The sequence below is a fragment of the Patella vulgata genome, chromosome 2 (genome assembly GCF_932274485.2).
Source record: "Patella vulgata chromosome 2, xgPatVulg1.2, whole genome shotgun sequence".
NCBI classification, from domain to species: Eukaryota; Metazoa; Mollusca; class Gastropoda; family Patellidae; genus Patella; species Patella vulgata.
Window position 1 is genome coordinate 28,893,480 of NC_065880.2, and position 22,928 is coordinate 28,916,407.

General features: G+C 35.2%; 1 protein-coding gene and 1 long non-coding RNA gene across 2 annotated transcripts; one reads left to right on the forward strand and one right to left on the reverse strand.

The window, feature by feature from the left end:
- Positions 1–1,457: 1,457 nt before the first annotated feature.
- On the reverse strand, positions 1,458–13,082 carry LOC126811474 (uncharacterized). Its single transcript, XR_007675612.2, has 4 exons — positions 12,819–13,082; positions 10,909–11,027; positions 2,638–2,767; positions 1,458–2,222 (listed from the first exon to the last, which is right to left on the reverse strand). It is a non-coding gene; the product is annotated as an uncharacterized LOC126811474 (long non-coding RNA).
- Positions 13,083–13,278: 196 nt separating this feature from the next.
- LOC126810005 (N6-adenosine-methyltransferase non-catalytic subunit) lies at positions 13,279–22,922 on the forward strand. Its single transcript, XM_050534897.2, has 10 exons — positions 13,279–13,470; positions 15,128–15,219; positions 16,029–16,122; positions 16,799–16,864; positions 18,036–18,123; positions 18,880–18,970; positions 19,329–19,467; positions 20,278–20,370; positions 20,919–21,035; positions 21,768–22,922. Exons 1-10 carry the CDS (start codon positions 13,405–13,407, stop codon positions 22,296–22,298), a joined length of 1,377 nt encoding a protein of 458 aa, XP_050390854.1. The 5' UTR covers positions 13,279–13,404; the 3' UTR covers positions 22,299–22,922.
- Positions 22,923–22,928: the final 6 nt, after the last annotated feature.

Genomic DNA, 22,928 nt, shown 5'->3' on the forward strand with positions numbered 1-22,928 from the left:
TAAATAATTAGGTATACTGTGGCTCTGGTGGGAAGAAGTGAGGAGTTCCCAACAGATGCACGGTACGCTAGTGCGGTGTTGAAACGAAACCAACCGGAATTCTGCTATTAGAGTCTACAGAGCTCAATGCAGACTACTATCCTGTCAGTTTCTGGTGGTTCGGGGGATTGTGGCGTCTGGCTTTCCCAAAAAATTCCGCTGGACAGTTTTGCACTCAGAATTGGTACATTTCATGTCAAGTACCATGAAGCAAAGTAACTTGAAGAGAGAAAGAACGTGCTTAAGAGCAAACGGATGGAACTGGGGCCATCCAGAGAAGGCGACTGATCAATAACTTTATTAACAATACCATGCGCTTACGACTCGACGTTCCCATGTTTCTATCCACAGCAAGTGTCCCAAGGTTCGCAGCCTATCGCCGACAAAACGGGGCTCGGAAATATGGGACCGCAATTTTAGGAGAAAGGATGGCTCTGGGGGCCCAGCGTCGGAAGAACCAGAGAGATGCACAGAGAGAACCAGAGATATGCAATCTGCCATAATTATTAATTGGTAAATTCTGCATGACGCGGACCCAAAAGTGCCTGTTATTAAATATATAGCAGGGGGTCGGTGTTGACAGGTCAGCGTAAACGGCAGGTGTAACTAAGAAACTCTTACTGTATGACTATTTTTAATGTTTTCGTTCATCTTGGGTCACCGCGTTTAAAGTCCACATTAAAGTTTGTAGTACAAGTAGTCAATTCACGTTTTGTGAAACATTTGTGTAAAAACATCGCCCAAGTTTATCACACTGTATTATTATACACAGTCATCAGGTACTTGGTAACTTGAAGAAGGTTACGAAGAAATCACAGGAAATGTTGACATGAGCTTCAAGTGATGTCATGTGAAGAAATCATTCAATTATAAAAGACTAGAGTTTTATTTTATACGCCCAGTCTGTCGGCTGGAGAATAGAAATCTCGCGGCTTGTATATTCGTATTGTATATTACAATAATCAATTATTGATAGCGTAGTTTAATGTCCTACTGTTCTTCACAAACCAGGATAATGAAGAGGGACATGTACCAATGCAGTGTGCTAGGAGTGCAATTTTACTTTTACGTGCACTTCAACATGTACATAGGACGTAGGTTTTCTGTACTATCCGGGAGACTAGACACTGTCCCTTGGAAGACGCTTTTTCCTGCACCATTGTCAGGTGGGCACTACGCTGGAAAAGACATTATCTTGGCCAACATCGGGATCGAAGCCTGGAAGCTGGCAAGCAAGACCATGAACATAATTTGATGGACACTGCCGGGATGTGTACCTGCATAACGAAACCCTTGGTAATGGCAGGGTTGAGCATAGTTATTTGAATGAAATAAGATGAAATGAAACAGTGGCTAACCTCGATTTAAAACGCTACCAATATCATTCTGAGCCAAACTGGCTGTTTTTATTATCAATACAAAATTAGATGGTAATTAAGCCAGGGGTTAGTAGATATGACTACTTGTGTTTTCTAAAGATATAAGGCGTGTTCCCCACCGAACTTGATAGATTCACCAATCACCCTAACCCACTTCCGTGTATTTACTTCTAACCCAACTGTGCAAGCCAATAACTCTGAAAGTAATTAAAGAAATTTGAATGTGCTTCTTCCAGTAACTCATTTGCACAACATAATTTGTACATTTAGTGGCTAGAGCATTCACAAAATTATTCAAAAAAAGGAATCGCAATCATTTTAACATAAATTATATTGCCTCTTTGTATTACTAATCTTTACGATGCCTACAAATTCCAAGCTGACTGAAGGTAACTTTTGATAAATTCTACAAAGTGAGCAAGGGCAACCTTAACCTCTTAAACCCCTGTCACTAGAAATGTTCATAGGATTCCTTAATGTGACCAAGAGCAAAACCCTGAAAGTTCTTATCAGAAACCAAAGAAAGTCATCTTAATAATGTAAAAAAAAATACATATTAATTTGGGAAATTAGAATTTGCAGAAGAAGCACTGTCTCCAGAGTTCAAAAGTATTCACAAGAAATTGTGGACGATAGGGGCGACGGCGATATACACGACCGAATTTCAATATGGGTGTATAAAACAAACAGTTATGTATATATAAAATCTTTATAAATCATATACACGATGATAATGACATACAATACACACACTAGTAATACACCCGTCTAACACTATATTCTAACAACGTGTCTTCTTTTATTCTGAAAACAAACATAAGATAAGTATTTAAGATTTCTTTTACCGCATACTTCGTTGGATCGAACAAACGTAACATAATCTTACCACCCAATAAAATATATATAATGTGATTTACTGGTCCTCTGTCATGCAATAACACCCATATAGACAAATACTCTCCAATATCAATATCGCGCCTCGACCATGGGACCATGTTCCAAGTAGGTCCGTCTTTTTGCAAGGCACAATGGGAAGTTGCCCCAAATTTGGAAGGTAGACAGAAATTAAGGTGAATGTTATTAAATAGCGGTGTTATTAATCGGGGCTTCCTTGAAAGTCATGGTCTATACAGAAGTGACAGGACCAGGAGTTAGCTTTTTTTCGTAGAATTGGACATTTTATAGTTAATGGAAATCAAGTTAATCGGTGTTTATTTACCTAAATAAAAGTGTGATTTGGGTTGAGGATATCGTGATAATAGTTTATTAACTACTGGGGCCGACTGTTTGCCAGTTCCTTCTAATGTTTTGCCCTGTGTAATGGCGTCCTCCTGCCTTCTTCTTGCTTCCTGTAATCACAATATAAACACAAGAGATAACATAATAGTAATATCGTTGGATATGAGTCTTTACTTTTATTTATTATTCTACTGTTGCCAAGGGTTATATATTTCTGAAAAACAATTCTGGATTTGCTGCATAAACGGCTGCGAAATTTCCTTCCTATACAAAGTACAACAATTTATTAGTTCAAATAAAACGAAATAAGGTTTAAAGTCCTTCGTTTCTGCACTAACCATGTGCTAAATAAGACGGACAGCCACTAGGCAGTGTGGTATGGGGTAAAATGTGGCGTTACGGCATACTCTTTAGATTTCCAAGTGTCAAGAGTTCTTTTAATTGCCCGCTAATAAGTACACTGGTGTGCCTCAGTTTTGTTTTTGTTTTTTTGTCTCAGGACGTTTATTCCTACAATACAGACAAGAAAATCCCGAGGAATATTCCCGGCCAAAACTGCGATCCATTCTGGGATCTCCAAGTTAGAGAGCTGCACCATGCTCCTCATCTAGCTAGCCACCAATACTCGTACTAGGCCTGCAGCCAATTTCTAGCTTGCTTAGAAACACAATTCCGCTACAAGGTCCCCCCAGCTAAACAAACTATACATTTTTGGAAAGCTTATAACACCAGGAATACAAATCCCGAATTCCTTTTGTCACCCGAATTTTCAGATTGAATTAATCATTATTTAAAATTTACCATTCTTTGATGTTTGTGTCCGAAAAACTGAAATGCGGTTCATCGAATCTGGAACTCTCTGGATTTGTCTTCCTGGTGTTACAAGCTTTCCAAAAATGTATAGTTTGATTAGCACGGAGGCCCTTGTAGCTGAACTTTACGTTCGAAATTTTGGCTACAGGCCTATACAAAGCGTAACAAACATGTATTAGCTATGTTAAATATAAGAATATAGTTCAGGTGTGGAACTTGGGATTCATAAAATGATCTTGGTTTCAGCCATTTCCTTGAAAATAAAACAGTGAGTGAATTAATTACACCGGTTTTGTCCACTATTTTTACTACAAACTCTGTGTGAGTGTGCCTGGGTGTTTTGCGTTGTTTAAATCTTGCACCTCTTCTGTCTATCAATAAAAGTATAAATTATATTATTACAGATGGGATATACTATTTTCATTATTACTAGTTTAACACGAATCATATAGCCTTGAAAACACAGATGTTATATTATAGTTTATCTTATGGGTCTATAAAAACATTCACAATAGGAGTCATTAGGACGTGTCTAGTCAGTTCTTATACTTCAATATCAACTTTTCATCCTTAAAACAATATCATAAACTCTTATTCTACGCCTTATATTTAGTGAAACTGATTACCAAGAAAACGTTTACTTAGTTGCCTGCATCCTGCATACATTCAATGATTTAATATTTGATGTTTATTTCTTGCAATGTCTGTGTAATTTATCTGTCTGCTGGTTTGTCTTATCGGTTTAGTTTTTCATGTACTACGGTTCTCCTGCACTTACTAATAGAAGAATTACACTGCATTTATCCATTAATTATTCCCATAAAACTTCTCCTGAGCAACCATTGCCAATTCTGTTAATCATTCACAAGGACACGTCAATTTTTGTTCTTCAAAATTTTGCTGCATATTACTTGCGTCACTTTTTGCTCCAAATATTTAAGTTTTGAAATATATTGAGACACAGCGAAAAAGCACCACTAATCTGACTAAACATGCTGGCGTGACATTAAGCAGCTCAAATGTGTTTTTTGGCATAATTTTTAGGATAGACAATTACCAACATACGAGAAGCACGAAGGTCACAACAACTTTAACTTACAGCAAAAGGTATGCACAAGGGGTACAAATCAAAAGTCAGAATCTGTCCAACATAAGGCTGCTTGGGAACAGGTCCAGCAAAACGAAGTCAGTAATGTACAGTACTTAGCACTGATTAGCCTATGTAGCAGCAGTACGGGTAACTGGCAACATGCGATACAGAAGATATTGTTGGATAATGTTTCGATCCAGTGAGGCTTTGCCATCAAGACTGTGGGCTATCTCTAGAGTAATATGTCTGCTGGAAACAATCCTCCAGTCTCAGGGTGGTAGTGGATGGCATCTAAACTTTCAGCCCAAGGATTTCAGGTGTCAACCTTGGCATTTCATGGAACTGTGGGAGTTGCACTAGACCCTAGCTTTTTAAAGGACACATTTTAAACCCCCATGTCTGCACCATGTCTGAATACTCAACATTCCAATTCTGTCAAATTCAATTGTTGGTGTTTGAGAGAATTGACCTGTGGTGAGTATACACGATCATGAAAACATCATTCTCACATGTTATCATCCTTATCTGATGTTGATACATTCAGAATTACGATATAAAAGTGTATCTAGCAAACAAGATTTGGGAGTCACAGTGGCTCAGTGAGTAAGGCGCTGGCTCGCTAGTCTGGAGCGGCGGGACGATTTACCCAATACTACCCAATACCACCCAATACCACCTCAATATCACCACATACTACCCAATACTACAACATAATGATGCAATATAGAAATATCATTTGATTTTTTTCAAAAATAGAGAGTTATATCGCGTGAAATGTACTTCAAATGCGATACCGATATCTGGCTGTTCCATTTGCCTCCCTCTACCACCCCAAAAAAAAACCCAATAATAACCCAATACTACCAAATAGTCATCAAATACTACCAAATACTACCCAATATGATCAAATAACAACCTAATATTGTCAAATAACAGCACATTAGTATAATTACTGCAACGAATATTCGATAATTTACAGAAAATTGAAATATTTACGCAGTTATCTCCCTTTACAACTGACAAATAGAATTTAGATTGCTACTCAAATTAATCATCTTGTTGGTCTTTGCAGTTTGTTTCCTTGACCACGAAGTTAAAATAAGGAAAACAGGTTATTATAGATGCCTCCGCTATAGTGTTATAAAATAAACAGCTAAACATCCAAATAAAAGAGTATTTTAGAGGTTGATTTAGAAACTGTTCATTTAACGGTCTCGTGATCTATTCAAAAGTCTTCTTGTACTATAATTATTTCTTCATCCTGGTGATTTTACGCTGTCTACAAGTGCACTCGGTCCTGTAAAAAATCATTTGGGTATAATATGTCAGGAAAGGACACGAATTGATCTTTATATCTGTCTGTTGTTAGTTAGTTGTGTTTTACGTTTACGTGATATCTTCTTTGTCTTTTAAATGATTCCGGTTCCATACCAGACGCCTTTGAAAAACAAAACCTCTTGTCAAAATTTCACCGATTCTTCGAATATTGTCACTATTGAACAAATTCTAAGTATTCTACGGTATATACCCACAGGTGACGATGTCGCGGCGATGTCATTATCACATAAATGAATAGACACGGTCTACAGTTTCCTCCCACAATGTGTAATGCTCTACTCGTATATAAATTCAACCTGACTTAGCAATTAATCAACGGGGTTAAGATTGTTGATTGGGTAATCAAGTTCTGTTTTATTTATATTATCAAAGAAACCGACAGAGCTGTAACAGGCCGCAAAGGATAGTTTTGATGAACTGAGATGTGTCACGTCGAGAATTACACACTGGAAAGAAACATGTGCAATTTCGTTAATTTTAAAATACAACATTTTAAAATACAGATGGGTCATTTTGGGAACAAAATATGGTATATCGTCATACTTGTTTTTCTTATTTTAAGTTTGTCGTCTTCGAAACCAATTGCAAAGGCAAAGAAAATGATTAATCAGTGCAGCAATCTAAAATCTATTTACCGGTTGTAAAGGGAGATAACTGTGTAAAAATTTCAATTTTCTGCAAAATATCGAATATTCGTTGCAGTAATTATACTAATGTGCTGTTATTTGACAATATTAGGTTGTTATTTGATCATATTGGGTAGTATTTGGTAGTATTTGATGAGTATTTGGTAGTATTGGGTTATTATTGGCTTTTTTGGAGTGGTAGAGGGAGGCAAATGGAACAGCCAGATATCGGTATCGCATTTGAAGTACATTTCCCGCGATATAACTCTCTATTTTTGAAAACCAGCGGCTGCCAGGCAGGATACGCCCACATTTTTGAGAGATGGATAGAGAACAAGCTAACAAGAAAGTGATTTTTCCTACAATCAAGGGCCATAATTCAGGAAATTACAATTTGATATGCGTGAATATCGAAAGGAACCGAGATCTTTGGGTTATAAACTTACATTTCCAGTTTCAACAAAATTGGATAAAAATTGTGACCTCAATAGGGTCCACAACCTTGATATACCATATTTTTTACGCTATTTGAGAAAGAACGGCAGCCATTTTGTCTGTCATTTTTGGGCCGATATTCACGAAATTCGAACTCAGTCCTCCTTAGGGTGTAATGGTGATATAATAAAACTTTTTTTTAAATCTGATAAAAATTATAACCTCTATAGGGTCCACAAGCTAAAAACGCGATTTTTCGTACAATCAGGGAACATAATTCAGGAAGTTAAGGTCCGGTATGCGCAAGTATCGAAAGGAACCGAAATCTTTGGGTTATAAACTTACATTTCAAGTTTCAACAAAATCCGAACTCAGCCATCCTTAGGGTGTAACGGTGATATAATAATACGTTTTTTTAAATCGGACAAAAATTATGACCTCTATAGGGTCCACAAGCTAAAAACACGATTTTTGGTACAATCAGGGGCCATAATTCAGGAAGTTACTGTCCGATATGCGCGAATATCGAAAGGAGCCAAGATCTTTGGGTTATAAACTTACATTTCAAGTTTCAACAAAATCGGAAAAAAATTGTGACCTCTATAGTGTCCACAACCTTGATATACCATATTTTTACGCTATTTGAGAACGAACGGTGGCCATTTTGTCTGTCAATTTTGGGCCGATTTTCACAAAATTCGAACTCAGCCATCCTTAGGGTGTAACAGTGATATAATTGAACAGTTTTTTAGATCGGATAAAAATTATGACCTCTATAGCTAAAAACACGATTTTTGGTACAATCAGGGCCATAATTCAGGAAGTTACGGTCCGATATGCGCGAATATCGAAAGGAACAGAGATCTATGGATTATCAACTTAGATTTCAAGTTTCAACAAAATCGGATAAAAATTGTGACCTCTATAGTGTCCACAAGCTAAAAACGTGATTTTTCGTACAAACAGGGGCCATAATCCATGAAGTTTCGATCCGATACATGCCAATATCGAAAGGAACCGAGATCTTTTGGAGATAAACCTATATTTCAAGTTTCGTCAAAATCGGATAAGAATTGTGACCTGTAGAGTGTCCACAAACAAATTGTGGACGTCCGGACGGACAGGGGCGACGGCATAATACGTCCACATGAAAATCTGGGCGTATAAAAATCAAACGATATGTCTATTTTGCATCATTATGTTGTAGTTTTGGGTAGTATGGTATTGGGTGGTATTGGGTAGTATTGGGTAAATCGTCCCACCCAGTCTGGAGGTCGTGGGTTCGATCCTGTTGTTGGACGAGAAAGTTCATCAGCATTTTCCCGCGTGGTTTCCCTGTATGAGTGGTGCAGGATGGAGGGTCTGACAAGGACAGCTGTCTAGACGTTCAGATGGGATGAAAAACAAAGGTCCTGTGTACACATTAGCATCACGTTAAAGACCCATTGGCAGTTTGAATTCAATATAAGAGTGCTGCTGTCCGGGCAAAATTTCCCTCATCGCAAACTGAGTATGTCCGTCTTCATTAGCTCAGTCCCAGCAGAACAGTAGGACGTTAAAGCCCATTTCATTTCATTTCCAAACAAGATTTACATTCATCCATTTACAAAAGTGGTGTGTTTTCATTGTGTCTCCGTATATTAAACAGAACTAGTTCCTTTAGGAACCGTATAGAACATACTTCACAAGTAGGCCCGTAAAAAACCCTAGATATACATTGTCTGTCAATTTTACAGCACCCCCTGAGAACACTTCCCGCCCCCCTCATTGCTCTGAGCTAGTTACGGCCTTACTCCGGTGGCTATCAAGTTCCAGTAGTACCAAAATTGAATTAGTTTGATCTAAATATTTTAGTTTTTTTTTGTATTATCAAGAAGCTTTTAAAACGATATATTTTATTTTAATCAAATAATTTTATCATTTAGATATCTTGCTCACATGTACATGTATGTAAAGTGCATAGGCATACAAACCAGTGGTTTGAGGGGCGTTATAATGATATAATTTAGTTTGTAAAATAAAATGCCAAAGTCTAACAAAACACTAATTTTACTTTTTGGTTATTGAATACCGCGAATTGGTACAGAACTGACCATGGATTAAAACATTTTGTCATGGGACCACCCTGTTTCGCAAAATATCATCTAGTTTGCAAAATAAAGTCTCTGAAATCTAATAAAACATTAATTTTACTTTTCTTCTAATTGAAGACCACAAATTTATACTGAACTGACCATGGTTCAAAACATTTTGTCTTGAGCCACACTGTTTTGTGTGACATTTTCGGGCATTGATTATTATTTGTGAATGCAGCTCCAACAGTCTGATTGCATGACTGGAATTCAGGTTGGCATAGAGTGGGATTTCGGTTGCAAAACCATTGGACAACTTTGAAGATGCTTGATTCACGGGCTAGAATAGCAGAAAAATGCAAATTTAGATTAAAACATTTTGTCAGGAGCCACACTGCTTTGTGTGACATTTTTCGGGCATTGATTATTATTTGTGAATGCAGCTCCAACAGACTGATTGGATGATTGGAATTCAGCTCCAGCATAGAGTGGACAACTTTGACGTTGCTTGACTCACGGACTAGAATAGCAGAAAAACGCATCAGTGGCGGTTAAAGGGACAATAACACTCTTGCTGGCTTGAAAGCTCCAGAAAATAAATAATATCTCTATCTAAGTACTAGATGTTTAAGTGTCCTACCTGTTGTGTAAATTATCCATTACATCCTATTTTACTTATCCAGAGGGTTCGAAAATATTTTTAAATCAAAGTTTCATTTGAAAAGGTTTACGTTAGACGTTTCAAACCATTATGTTGAATTTTTCAAAATTTTTAAATAAGGTGTGTTAAGATGAAATTTGTATCATCAATTAATTGAAATATTCTAAATAGTACAATTTGTTGACCAGAATAAAGATTGGGACATATAATTCAGTTACAACAAGAGTGGTATTGAGGCTTTATTTTTCTAAAATTTTCTCAGGGAAGGCGCTCCGTGGACTAAACGATTGATTGGTTGTTTGGAATTCAGGTCAGTCACCTAAGTTGGGCTATACTGGACAACACTGAAGTTGCTGAAGTTGGAATAGCAGGAAAACATGTTTGCCTCAATCAAGTTTTCCAAACTTTCTGAAATTTCAGCACTCGTTGATGACTTGCATCGCCTAGGGTAAAGTGCATTGAAGCACTTTGGTGAAGGCTGCTTTTTTTAAGTGTTTTGTAATATTAATAAACTGATGCAACCTCGGTTTTTCATCCCATCCAAACAACTATCCAAAAGGGCCGACCCAAGACATTTTGGTTAGCAAGCAAGCGTCTTAGTTACTAAGCCACTGCGGCTCTGGTTTGCTATGATAATAGAACTCCTAAACATGTATAAAAAATAAAAGCTATCTATTTTGAATTGACAATAAATAAAAGTAGATGTAAAAAGTAAGTTTGTTATTATTGCGTGTAAGAGTTGATTTAGTGTTTGGTTTCCTGCCACCTGTATAATTTGCCAGCTGATGATCTGATAACTATAGTACATCTACATGTATACATATATCTTATAACAATAAACATAGGCTAGGTTACCAACACTCTCTACAAGATATTATTTTAGAAGATGTCTAGAAAACATATGTTATATCATGTATTATTATTCTTGTTGATATTTTACTGCATGATAATTTGACAGAACTAGATAAATTAGAAAAATAAACCAGGTTTAGTTGCATATACAATAATTACTCAATGTGCGAGGCATTGAACAGGATGTCTCCAAGTTTGTCAGAATTTTGCTTTAAACAGTAATAAATCTATTTTAAAAGAACCCTTGAGAGTTGGAATTCAAAATAAGAGTAACACACTGTATGGCGTATGCCCATCTTCACTAGCCAAGTCGGTGCCAAGTCATTTCATATTATTTGTTAAAACTGCCCATTAATATACAAACCTTTGCATTAACAACACATTTATTAAAATCTGTTACTTCTTTATGACATAAGCTTTCATCATAATTATTTCTCTTAAAACAAACCATCATCGTAGACATCTCTTGTACACATACAGCCTCTGAAATACAAGAACATACATTGTAAGATCAGTACCCATTAATCATATAGTTTCTGATAATAATTTGAATTACAAATATAAATCTGAAGTGCTTGTTTTTAGCTACGATTAGGGCCGTCAGTGTTTCCTTGTTTATTAGTAACATCTTATGAATATGTTATTTTATACTATTATCACTAATAAAAAATACCCTACATAATGTAGCGAAACAGGATTTGAATAACTATAAATAGGCTTATATTATCCGTTTAATCAAGCAATATTTTTCACTGATCATTTCAATGAACCATTTCACCAATATAATGCCTTATTATATGTTACTCTGCGTGCGCCAACCGTAGAAGATTGAAGATTGTGTCTGTTTTGGACTTGAAACGAAAATGTCTGCCTGGTCAAGTTGGCACGATTCATCGTGTATCGTACTATTACTAGGGTGCCCCATGCAGCGAAAATTTTCCCTATTGAAAGTTGAACTTAACATGGCGAATGTGTTTCTAAATTCAATCTCTTGTTCCAGCTTTCTGTTATGTTTCATAAAACAGTAGTCTTGATTATCCTGGCCTGTCAATCAGGCAGAGAATGATCAGTACTAGACTTGTTAAGCGATATTAATTTCAAAACAAGGGCATGTAACCTATTTTTTACTCAAAAGTGCCCGGATGTTATGGCCAACACTCGTAACCATTTTTTAGTCTATTATTTATCGATGTTTAGTCATAGCGTATTAAGTACAACATGACCGTTTATTTAGTGATTATAAATGTGCATTCAAGGCTTGGTATATGCATAAATATTGTGGTGTAATTATTGAGATATTTGGAGATATTTATTTATTATACTATGTGCTTACAAATAATTACATGAAATAAAATTTATCAAAAATAGCAAAGTTAGGAATATTTTAATTCATCAAAAATAGCAAAAGTTAGGAATCTTTTAATTCATCAAAAATATCTTGAATGGCTGTTGTACTCGACATATATTTAGACCCACCTTCATGACGTTATGACATCAAACCTATTCTGTTATAAAATGTTGGGCAAAGCCAGCTTTTGACACTTCGATTCAAAAGGGGATGATTAGCACACTTTCTATCAAGTTTTTATCGCCCCGCTGTCCAGGAGACCATGCTACATTGCCAAACTCTTAAGTGGGGATGCACTAGTGCGACAATACGCATCTTGAAGCAGTCCTTGTCTATATATGTATATGATCTGCGAATGAGGCCTACAAACAGATTTGTTTGAATGTGACTGGAAAACTTGAGTTTGCTGTCTATTAACACACCAAGATCTTTTTCAACCTCGGATGTTGCTAGCGTCACTACATCGTCTGAGTCATGTTTCTTTTTATGCAGTAAGTATGGTGGGGATTATTGTGACCTAAGTGGAGTATGTGACATTTGACATTTGTCCGCATTGAAACAATGTTGCCATATGTCGGCCCATGCTACAAGACTGTCCAGATTCGACTGGAGCCGAGTAATGAACTCATATTTGTCTACCCAAGAGAAAACTTTGGTGTCGTCAGCATACATCTCACACAGCGATTTCACAATACTTGGCAAGGCATTGATGTATAACACGAACACAACAGGCCCTAGGCCTAGTCAGCTGCCTTAGCCTTGCGGCACTCCGCTCACCACTGGTGACCAATCAGATAGAACTATTATATATGTAGGCCTAGTTTCAAACGTTTGGGAAAAAATAATTCAAGGAATATATTGGATGTCAGTCTTTAGGTTAGTTTCCATAAATGTGTAATTGCTAATATGACAAATGGTGAACTCACTGTTCGTTTTTTGTCCACGATTGGAAACTTCGTCTCTTAACACTGGTGGTAAAACAATCTTATATTTGTAAGGGTTTGGTTTATAATTATTAAATTTTCTTAGTGGAGCTGTTTTGCAGACAACATCTGATAACTTTGGCATTTTGAAAAAGTCAATACAGGATCACTGGCATATACAACAATGTCAATGTCTTAATTTTTCATCGCATTTTATTTTCACAGCCACTTTGCGGCGACTTTCACTTGCACCGGAAGTTAACGCTGAGAATGTCGTAAATTCACAATGCCGCAACTTATTATCCTTATGTTGATCTACACACGTTTTTGGATATTTTTAATAGAATTGGAGTAAAGTATTGTTAAGCATCGCTCATGATTGATATTTTGTTCGGTTTCTATTTACTTTCAAACAACCCGGTGTTTGTTTACGACAACTGCTAATTGGCTATTGTTTTCATTTTTCTTGAAGACAAGCATGATCGAAAAACGAGCTTGATAGATTAACGATTATTATTAGATAATTAGAATATTCTGTATACAACAACATCACATTGCCGGTGTTTTATACATCTGGGTGTTGACTGACATGTCGGACCGACTGAAAGAATACAAAGAACGGTCACAACAAAGAAAGAAACTTCTGGCTCAAGCTGTAATTATTGAATTTTCCGCTTTGAATCTTTCTATTCTTTTTTTTTTTAGCTAGATATATTTGTAGACAGTCGCTAGTTGTTATATTAGACAAGCTTGGTTGATTACACAAGTGCGATGCTTGATTGTCATTGCCGAACATTCTGAATTGACATAGTTGCAATCAAGTGACACAGAATTTAGCTACGAGACGAGAACATAGCTAAAAACGTTGAGATATACTCTGATGTGCTTGTTTTTAGCTACGATTGGGCCAATGTAGTGGCACAACTATCGCCTAACTGCAAATATTAGCGTTTAAATTAATAAAACGTTGTTTTTATCCGACATACACCGTCATACATCTCCCGTTTAAAAATGGCATTCCTAGTACAATGTAGTGGCACAACTTTCGTCTAACTCCAAATATTAGCGTTTAAATTAATAAAGCGTTGTTTTTATCCGACATACACTGTCATACATCTCCCGTTTAAAAATGGCATTCCTAGTAGTGGCTTAATGACTCGATTTTAAATACAATGATTTATACTTGTTTCAGCTAGGATTATATGCTTAATTGTAGAAGTTGGGTGTGGCAGAAATGTTATAGATAACAATAATCAATCGTTGTTTTGATGAAAAATATTGTCAATTTTGCTTACTGAGTCCCGATGTGATTTCCGTTGAGCTTTGCTACGGGGAACTATATAGCACCATCTCTTATCTCGAAACACGGAGGGTTGAGAGATGAGGTTTGTTATCTACTCAGAATTCTGTATTATCAATATCATGTTTATACAGGGTAACTTATGCCAGTCCTGAAAATAGAGAAGAATCATTATGTAATCAAATGTTTTGGTCGAGAGGATATTATCAGTTTGCACTTGCCTAGTCACCTGAAATTCTTGTGTTCACTCAATTGACACCTTTGGAGGGATTGAGAGAATTAAATTTCGGAATGTTCAATTTAGTATCCCGCATGTGTGAAAAGAAGTACAGTAATTACTTAGTGTTGGCTCGATATATCGCGCTGAAACGAGGTATCGCGATTTTTTTTTTTTTGTCGCTTCAGTAAGTAACTTGTCACTCTTAATTATCCACATTACACACTTAACATAGGTTGGCCTACTGTTGGTACACAAACACTCTTAAATTGTTATGGTCCTTATTTTGATCCACAACAATATCTTGATATAAAACAGTTGTATTCTTTTGACATCTGCAGGACTAAAAATATAAATTATTCATTTATCCTGAACATTGTTTTCTTGGTAAATATTGACGTGGTTATGAATTGTGATACGAATCATATCGTAGCACCTGAATCACATTACATGTTTGTATATCGTATCGTGATTGCAATGACAATACCCAGTACTAACGGTAATTCAATGAATGTAATACGGTACTGAAACTTATACACTTTTTCCTTTTATAGACATGCAAATACTGATACCGTTGAAAAGGGTAAACCCAACAATCGTGAAAAAGCAATTAAAGCAAGAATGAGGATTTAAAAGTACAGATACTTCTTCAAAATCTTGGCATGTGTAGTCTCTTTTAAAAATGCACTTCTCTTTGCAACTACCAAACTGGTTCAATTTTTAAATATTATTCATTCATAACATTTTTGGTTTTTGCCTTAATCAAATGAGTATTATTTTTGCAATATATTTTAGCTTGGAGTAGATTCACCAGATGGGCTGAAATCAGTGTTGAAGACAGGTGAAGGGAAAACAGAGTCATCAAAAGAAAAAGATAAAATCTTAAGGTACAGAACATTTCTAAACAATGACCGTGACCACTTGGCAATTTAATCTTTCTTGCTTTATGAAATCAAACAATAATTACGTTGAAGATAAAATTCATGTTCTGATGCCTCTATGTGGTAATCAATTCAGACTAAGATTATTACCTAAATTAATTTATTTTAATATGAATATTAAGTTTATCAGTTTAAAGAATGACCAGGCTAAATTTATATACATGTATAATGGGATTAAGAATAGGATTATTTTATTACAAATTATATCAGACATACATATTTACATTTTTGTCATAATGTGAAATATTATTTAAAATATGTCCTAACTGTGAATTATAATTATTTTTGTTACTATTATGATACTAATTGAAAATTACAATTGTAGATATATTTCTTTAGCAAAAGGTACTATAGCCAAAGGCCTTAAATACTATATAAAGTTATTATTATGAACAATTTGAAATATATCTATGCCATGCTTATGAACCAACCTGTTATGTTGAATTTGTGAAACTTGTGTCTAAATAAAGAAAAAAGCTTATACAATGTCACACTGTTGACCGTCATCATTAGCCTAGTGGGTGCACAACAGTAGGACATTAAACCCCATTTCATTTTCATTTCACATATTTTTCTTTCAAAGTATCACACATACATGTATTAAAAATGTCTTTTTCTAATGGCTTATTCTCTCGTATTATTTATTTTTGATGATCCAAACCGCTGATAAATTTATATGTCAAAGACTTGATTTTTTACAGACTTGATAGACTATCTATATCTGTGTGTATATTTTTTAGTATTATGTATTGTAGTGAAAGTGAAGAACCTGTAAGTAAAAAGATTGCATTAATTAATGAAACAGAAGAAGATAATAAACCATCTGAATCAGATGGTGAAAAAGTAAAGGTGAGGAATAGAATAGGACCTAATATCTAGTCAACACAATACTTAAGTCATTTTGAGAAAAAAATATGGTCAATTTTATTTCTGTGGTTACATGTGCGTATACAATGTGGGAGGGGGCAGTGATTTTGCCTGGACATCAGCATTGGCATCTATAGACTGGAGGCTCAGTTCTTATTTTGGGGAGAGGGGAGGGAGCATCGAATGGGCTCAAAATCAAACCAAACTTTTCTATATTGTAAAATTTTGCGTAGAATACGTACAATGCCGTGTGGTAATCAGTCTGCCGTTGGAATGAGGTCATTTACACTGAAAGCAAATAGGCAGCCATTCTTGTATCATGAAAACATGCTGAAATTGATCGAAACTAATCACTCTTTCAATAAAAATGTAAACTTGCTAAATTCACCTTTGTTCTTTGTGACCCCAGAGGTCAAAAGGTCAAATTTTACGTTTTTGCACCAGGAGGATTTAATATTCATTATGGTTGTCTGTCGCCTAAAAATTTGATATCTCTAATAGTCTGAATTAATCATATACAACTATTATTTTAATAACACTATAATAGAGCATCAGTGAAATGGTCAGTATTTTTCATAAGAAGGAGGTAGATGTTTAAGCCGGCCCTCTTGTGATGCTACAGTATATAACATGAAGATAAAAATGTCTCATATTGCAGAAAGATGATTTTGAAAAAGATGAATTTGAAGATGAAATTTACACAGATTCTAGTACGTTTTTAAAGGTAATAGAATAGGTCAACTTATTTTTTAGTGGTCTGACACCTTAAAAACTGACATACTTTTGCATGTTAATGTTTTCAGATATTTCTATGACAGACATAATGAAAATCAAAAATTTACGCTATTCATCAGAGGAACTTAGTCAACATACAGTGTATTTTTCAGCAGATTAAGCACACTTGTATACCAATTTTTGAAGGGGCTATTTCGTGATGTTAATTAAATCTAGGATTTTTCCACATCAACATTAAAGTCTGAAGATAAAAAAATAACTGCTAGAGAATTAATTGATGTTGACCATGTGACGATACGTCACAAGCCTATAATATTATCGGCAAAATTAAACACAATTCTGTTCCCTTTCATGTCCATTTATATTTGTCAATAATGTTTTAGATATTTTTCAAATACGTGCATAATTAGCATTAATATTTATGTTTTTCTGTGGATAATTGCTGTCTATTTTTCTGCTATTCTGTATACATATGCTCAGGACCGTCTTAACAGCATTATAGGCTCCTGGGCAAAGCAGTGCACTGGGACCTCTACCTACAGAATCACTCATGGTAATAAAAATGTAAATGGGCGATGAAATTATATAAACCTTGTTACTTCCAACAAAATCTGTGTTTAAACATTGACAAACAAAGGTTCTTTTACATGTCCGTCAATGTGTATATGGGACCTTGTTTTTCCGACCCATCCGAACAACTATACGTTTTCGCTTGCCAAGCTCCCTTTTCTGCAACACTGTCAAGGGGGGGAACCATGCCGGAAAACCCAGATGAACTTTCGCAGCCAAATTACTGGGATAAAACATGGAACCTCCATTGCATTTCATTTCTAGTTCATAATTATGCTAATGTGTCAAGGGAGATAATCCCATTTTATTGACAAGAAGCAAATTGTCTGCGACATCCCTACAGTAGAAGCAGATGTATAAAACAAAATAATCCTATTTATCGGCAAAATTCAAATTGTTCGCAATACCCCTACTGTACATGCAGATGTTAACAAAACAGCTACTACAACTAATACAAAAAGCAAATATTGGTTTTTAGCAATAATTGTCCCTATTATAACTCTGCTCAAAGAGCTAGGGCTTTTCAAGATAGATTTTGGTATTGTTCTACTTACATGTAGCTTAATTTTTTTTTCATTTGTTTTACACAGGGAACACAAAGTGCTAACCCACACAATGATTATTGCCAACATTTTGTTGATACGGGTGAAAGACCACAAAACTTTATTCGTGATGTTGGTAAGTTGGTTTGTTTTGATTTACTTTACAAAATATATTATATTTAAAGTGTTATTAAAATCGCTGATCATTTGCATTTTTCGGACAATGTCAAATTTTCGACGGGATAATCCATACTAAATGTACTCAAATTGATGATATTTAAATAATGAAAAACTTCTTTAGGTGGCATTTAGAAATTGAACAGTAACACACTGAATACTATTTATGGTATAACAATTAGGTTTTGACGGTGATACTATTGTCTTTATCAAGCAAAAATAGTATTTAGTGTAGAAAACAGAATCAAAATATCAACAGTAGATAATCTCCCAGCTTGGATTCAAGTAGATTATAAAGAGGCCCATCAAAAGATTTCAGCAAAAATGACAGTTCACACTGGCCAGTGTGGACTATAATATTTCCTATATATTATCTGCAGTTGATGCAGATGTTGAAATATTTTCAATTAATCATATCTTTGTAAATACTGAATGAAACTTTGGGACTGTATTAAAACTATTATTGTTGAATATCCATTCATTAAAACCTGGAAATTCTGAATAGAATTAAGATGTCATCTAAACAATGATCACATGCTGTCATAAAAATCTCTGGACATTATTTAATAGTGGGGAAATTTCTTCAACTTAAATATACTGGTTTTATTCATATTTTTTGTTAAATTCATTTCTTTATAGAATGAGCCATTTTTGTCCAAAAAAAAAAAAATATGGAACCACACTTGTAAAATGCAATTTCTGATATATTCTGTAGGACTTGCTAATAGATTTGAAGAATATCCCAAATTACGAGAGTTGATTCGATTGAAAGATGAATTAATTGAAAAAACCAACACTCCTCCAATGTAAGTGAATTGTACATTAAATCCAAGTCAGTGTAGTAATGGGAATGAATATCAATACATGTAATTATACATTTTCAACAACAACTTAAGATAGTTTAAAGCCGTCACTGGTCCAACAACAATTGAAAAAATGCAGTCAGTGCATCTGCATATTATTCCGAGGTTGCTTCTTATTCTGGTTTCTTCATAACTTTTATACAAACAGCTCTATAGTATTATAGTCAAGGGTGAATTTGTTGTAGAACTTTCTCAACTTGATAATGTGTAGATGGTTTTCATTGTACTGTCTTCTTTCAAGTTTCAAAATAACTATTGTTAGAATAATCTTGAGACATCTATTTAATATTGTTATATACAGGTATTTAAAATGTGATCTAGAAGAATATGACTTGAGGAACTTGAAGTGTAAATTTGATGTTATACTAATTGAACCACCTTTAGAAGAATATCAAAGAACACAAGGTGCTGTTTTTGACAGATTTTGGAGCTGGGATGAGGTTAGCTTAGATTATTGTATTTTTATCTCAGATGAACAAATTTATGGGAGGGGTGTCTTTATGGAGCTATGTACACACATTAACCCATTATTGTATATAATAGTTGTGCCTTTTGCTAATTAGACATTACTTAGAGTTAACAATATTCACATTTTCTTGGAAACAAATTTGACATAATTTTTGAAATGCAAGGCACAGAATGTTAATTACTTGACAAATGCAGTGCAGCAAAGATTTTTTAGTCCCAATTTTTTGTAGTGCTGTATTCTTTTTATGGTGTCAAATAATGGATGTGTTTGTCCATCTATTCAGTTAAATGCAGTAGTCCAAATGAATTTCAAATTGAATAAATTAAATGCAGTTCAACATTCTACGTTTCTGCACCAAGTAGACTAATAAAGACTTGTCGCTGTGTGCTGTAAGGAAATGTTTCCCAGACCTTTGCACCTTCTCTTCGTTGAATTCCAACTGTCATGGCCAACATGTACATAGTTGGAGTTGGACCTTGGTTTTCCATTCTATTTAAATGTCTAAGATGCTTTTCCTTTCCAAGTCCTCCATCTTGTACCACTGAGAAAGAAAATCGTAAGGAACTTTTCAGCCAACACTGAGATCTATCCCTAAACCTCCTGGTCAGTGAGCCATACACATGGAGTCACACTCTGACCTGATTAGTGAGCCATACACATGGAGTCCCACTCTGACCTGATCAGTGAGCCATACACACTGAGTCTCCCTCTGATTAAATACAGATGCTGTAGTTATAACTTATTTTGGTATAAAATGAGTTCAAGTAAATTATTATTACAGATTGAAAGATTAGATATAGCAGCTGTAGCAGCTCAAAGATCATTTCTATGGATTTGGTGTGGAAATGCTGAAGGCTTGGATCGAGGAAGACAGGTGAATATATAATATATATACTAAGACTTGACGGATGGAAGTAGCAAGTTCCTTCTGTGACCACATGGATCCATGTTTGATTCTTCACTCAAGATGGAATAAGGAACTTTATCCCTGTATTACCATTAAGATAGTACATGGTAAAGTTAATGTAACACAATAAATGAAAGTAAATGAAAATGGGTTTAAAATCCAACTCTTCTGCTCCAACCTCAGTTGTGCCATCCAAACAACTAACTAAGACGCTGTTTCTTGCCAGACTCTTTGTTATACACCACTGACAAAGGAAAACCATGCCAGAAAATGCTGTAGAGCTTTCTTGGCCAACACCGTGATTGAACCAAGGACCTCAAGGTTATCGAGCCAGTGCCTTACTCACTGAGCCACCATGGCTCCTGTAACACAATACATGTAGCAATAATAGGACTGGCCTTTCAATGTGTACTGTATTTGCATGTCTCCGTGGCAGGCAAAAGATAATAGAGTGCGATTTGCCAATATTCATCTGTGTTCAATTTTCTAAAATTTAATATTGTTTTATATCCAAGTGTCTTAAACGTTGGGGATTTAGAAGATGTGAGGACATTTGCTGGATCAAGACAAACATCAAAAATCCTACACACAAGAAAAATCTTGAACCAAATGCTGTATTTCAAAGAACAAAGGTAAATATAGACCAGTATTATACAAGTTTCATAGTTTGATATATCTAATCTAAGGTGTGACAGGTTTTCTCTGTTCTTATAACTGATGCAGTGCTAGTACAAATATGACATAATCAAGTACAACAAACGTACATGTGTGATTGGTGAAGATGTTTTTTCTTATTCAGTTGGCATGCTTTCACTCATAATTCTCTTGTTTTACTTGATTGTTACTGTTTATATGGAAAGAGTAGGGCCCTGTTTCACGAAATTTTAACTAAAGATAAAATCCAAATTTTAATAGATACTTCAATTTTGATTGGTTAAACACTAAAATCAATCTAATATTATCCAACCAAATTACTAAAATTTGGATTTTATCTTAGTTAAAAATTCGTGAAACAGGCCCCAGAGTTCTAGATTGTTCAATCAAACATCCTTTCAGTTTCTTAATTCAATTGATCTTCTCATACAGTTCAATCTGTTTGTACTTCTTTTTAAGTCACTACCATGGTCATTTGCATTTGTCAGGCAATATCTAATTTTTTAGATATTAATTAACATTTTACAAAGAAAACCCAAACCAAAATGACAATCTGTGGCTGGAAGTGTATGAATAATTTATATATGTATTGTTTCATGGGTATTACTTGAATAAATGTAGGAACATTGTTTAATGGGCATTAAAGTGTATAATTGTAGGAACATTGTTTAATGGGTATTAAAGTGTATGTATTATGTGTATAATTGTAGGAACATTGTTTAATGGGTATAAAAGGAACTGTTAAAAGGAGTACTGATGGTGATTTTATACACGCTAACGTGGACATAGATCTCATCATTGAAGAAGAACCAGAATATGGGACCAAGGACAAACCTGTTGAAATATTTCACATGATTGAACATTTTTGTCTGGGTAAACGGCGGTTACATCTGTTTGGACGTGACAGTACCACCAGACCAGGGTGGTTAACACTAGGCTCAGAACTGGCTAGTAGTAATTTTGAACCCGACCTCTATTTGAGTATGTTTGAAAATGAACTTTCAGCTGTCACAGGCTGCACAGAAGAGATAGAAAGATTAAGACCAAAATCACCTCCGCATACCAACAAGGGTGAGAGGGGTCGTGGAGCAAGAGGGGGTTTTAGAGGTAGAGGTGATTCTAGGGGTAGGGGGGATTCCAGGGGAGGAATTAGGGGTGGACGTGGCCGAGGAAGAGGTTCAACTAGGGGACGTGGTTTTACACCCATACATCGAGGTGTGTCAAATTATGAACCAAGATAACATTGAAATCAAACTAATACAATTTTATATCAACATTACATTGTACATATTCTCACCTTAATTCAGATCATTAAATAAATTTTTTATATACCAGCATTTAATATTTGTTTATTGTGACGACTCATGTACAGCTCAGATTATGTTTTGAAAGAAGGGATATTATAAATAGACTCCATCTGTCCTGCTTTTGTTTCCTGAGCATCTGCATTTTGTCAAAGTCATTGAAACAAATTTGACTTAGATTTGGAATACAAGGACAATGGATGATGATGACAGTCTTGTTGAAATTATTAAAGCCTAAGATCCTTGTATGAATAAAAACATAAACCAGATGTATCTATTATGGAAGAAGTGAACTGTATGTATGGAATTTAGGTGGAATGAACCAGGTATGGTTGCGTTGACAAGACATTTTTAAAACTCTTATTTCACTCCTAAATGTTTCAAATCAAAAATAATCCTATATATAAATTGGCCTTTTAAATGTGGCAATGTTGAGCTCCGTTTCTAGGACATTTAGGACTAACATTGGTAAATTTTATTTTAATAATTAGCTAGTGCATGTGGGCCTTTAGCAGTGGGAGGTCTCACAGAAAACTCACGATGTTGAACAGGCAACCATAATCTTCA

Excerpts from the sequence above, each read along its gene's own strand:
- LOC126810005 (XM_050534897.2), top strand. The coding sequence starts at position 13,405 with ATGTCGGACCGACTGAAAGAATACAAAGAACGGTCACAACAAAGAAAG. Across the intron at positions 18,124-18,879 it reads AAACTTTATTCGTGATGTTG|GACTTGCTAATAGATTTGAA; the intron begins GTAAGTTGGTTT and ends TATATTCTGTAG. Across the intron at positions 21,036-21,767 it reads CTGTATTTCAAAGAACAAAG|GAACATTGTTTAATGGGTAT; the intron begins GTAAATATAGAC and ends GTATAATTGTAG.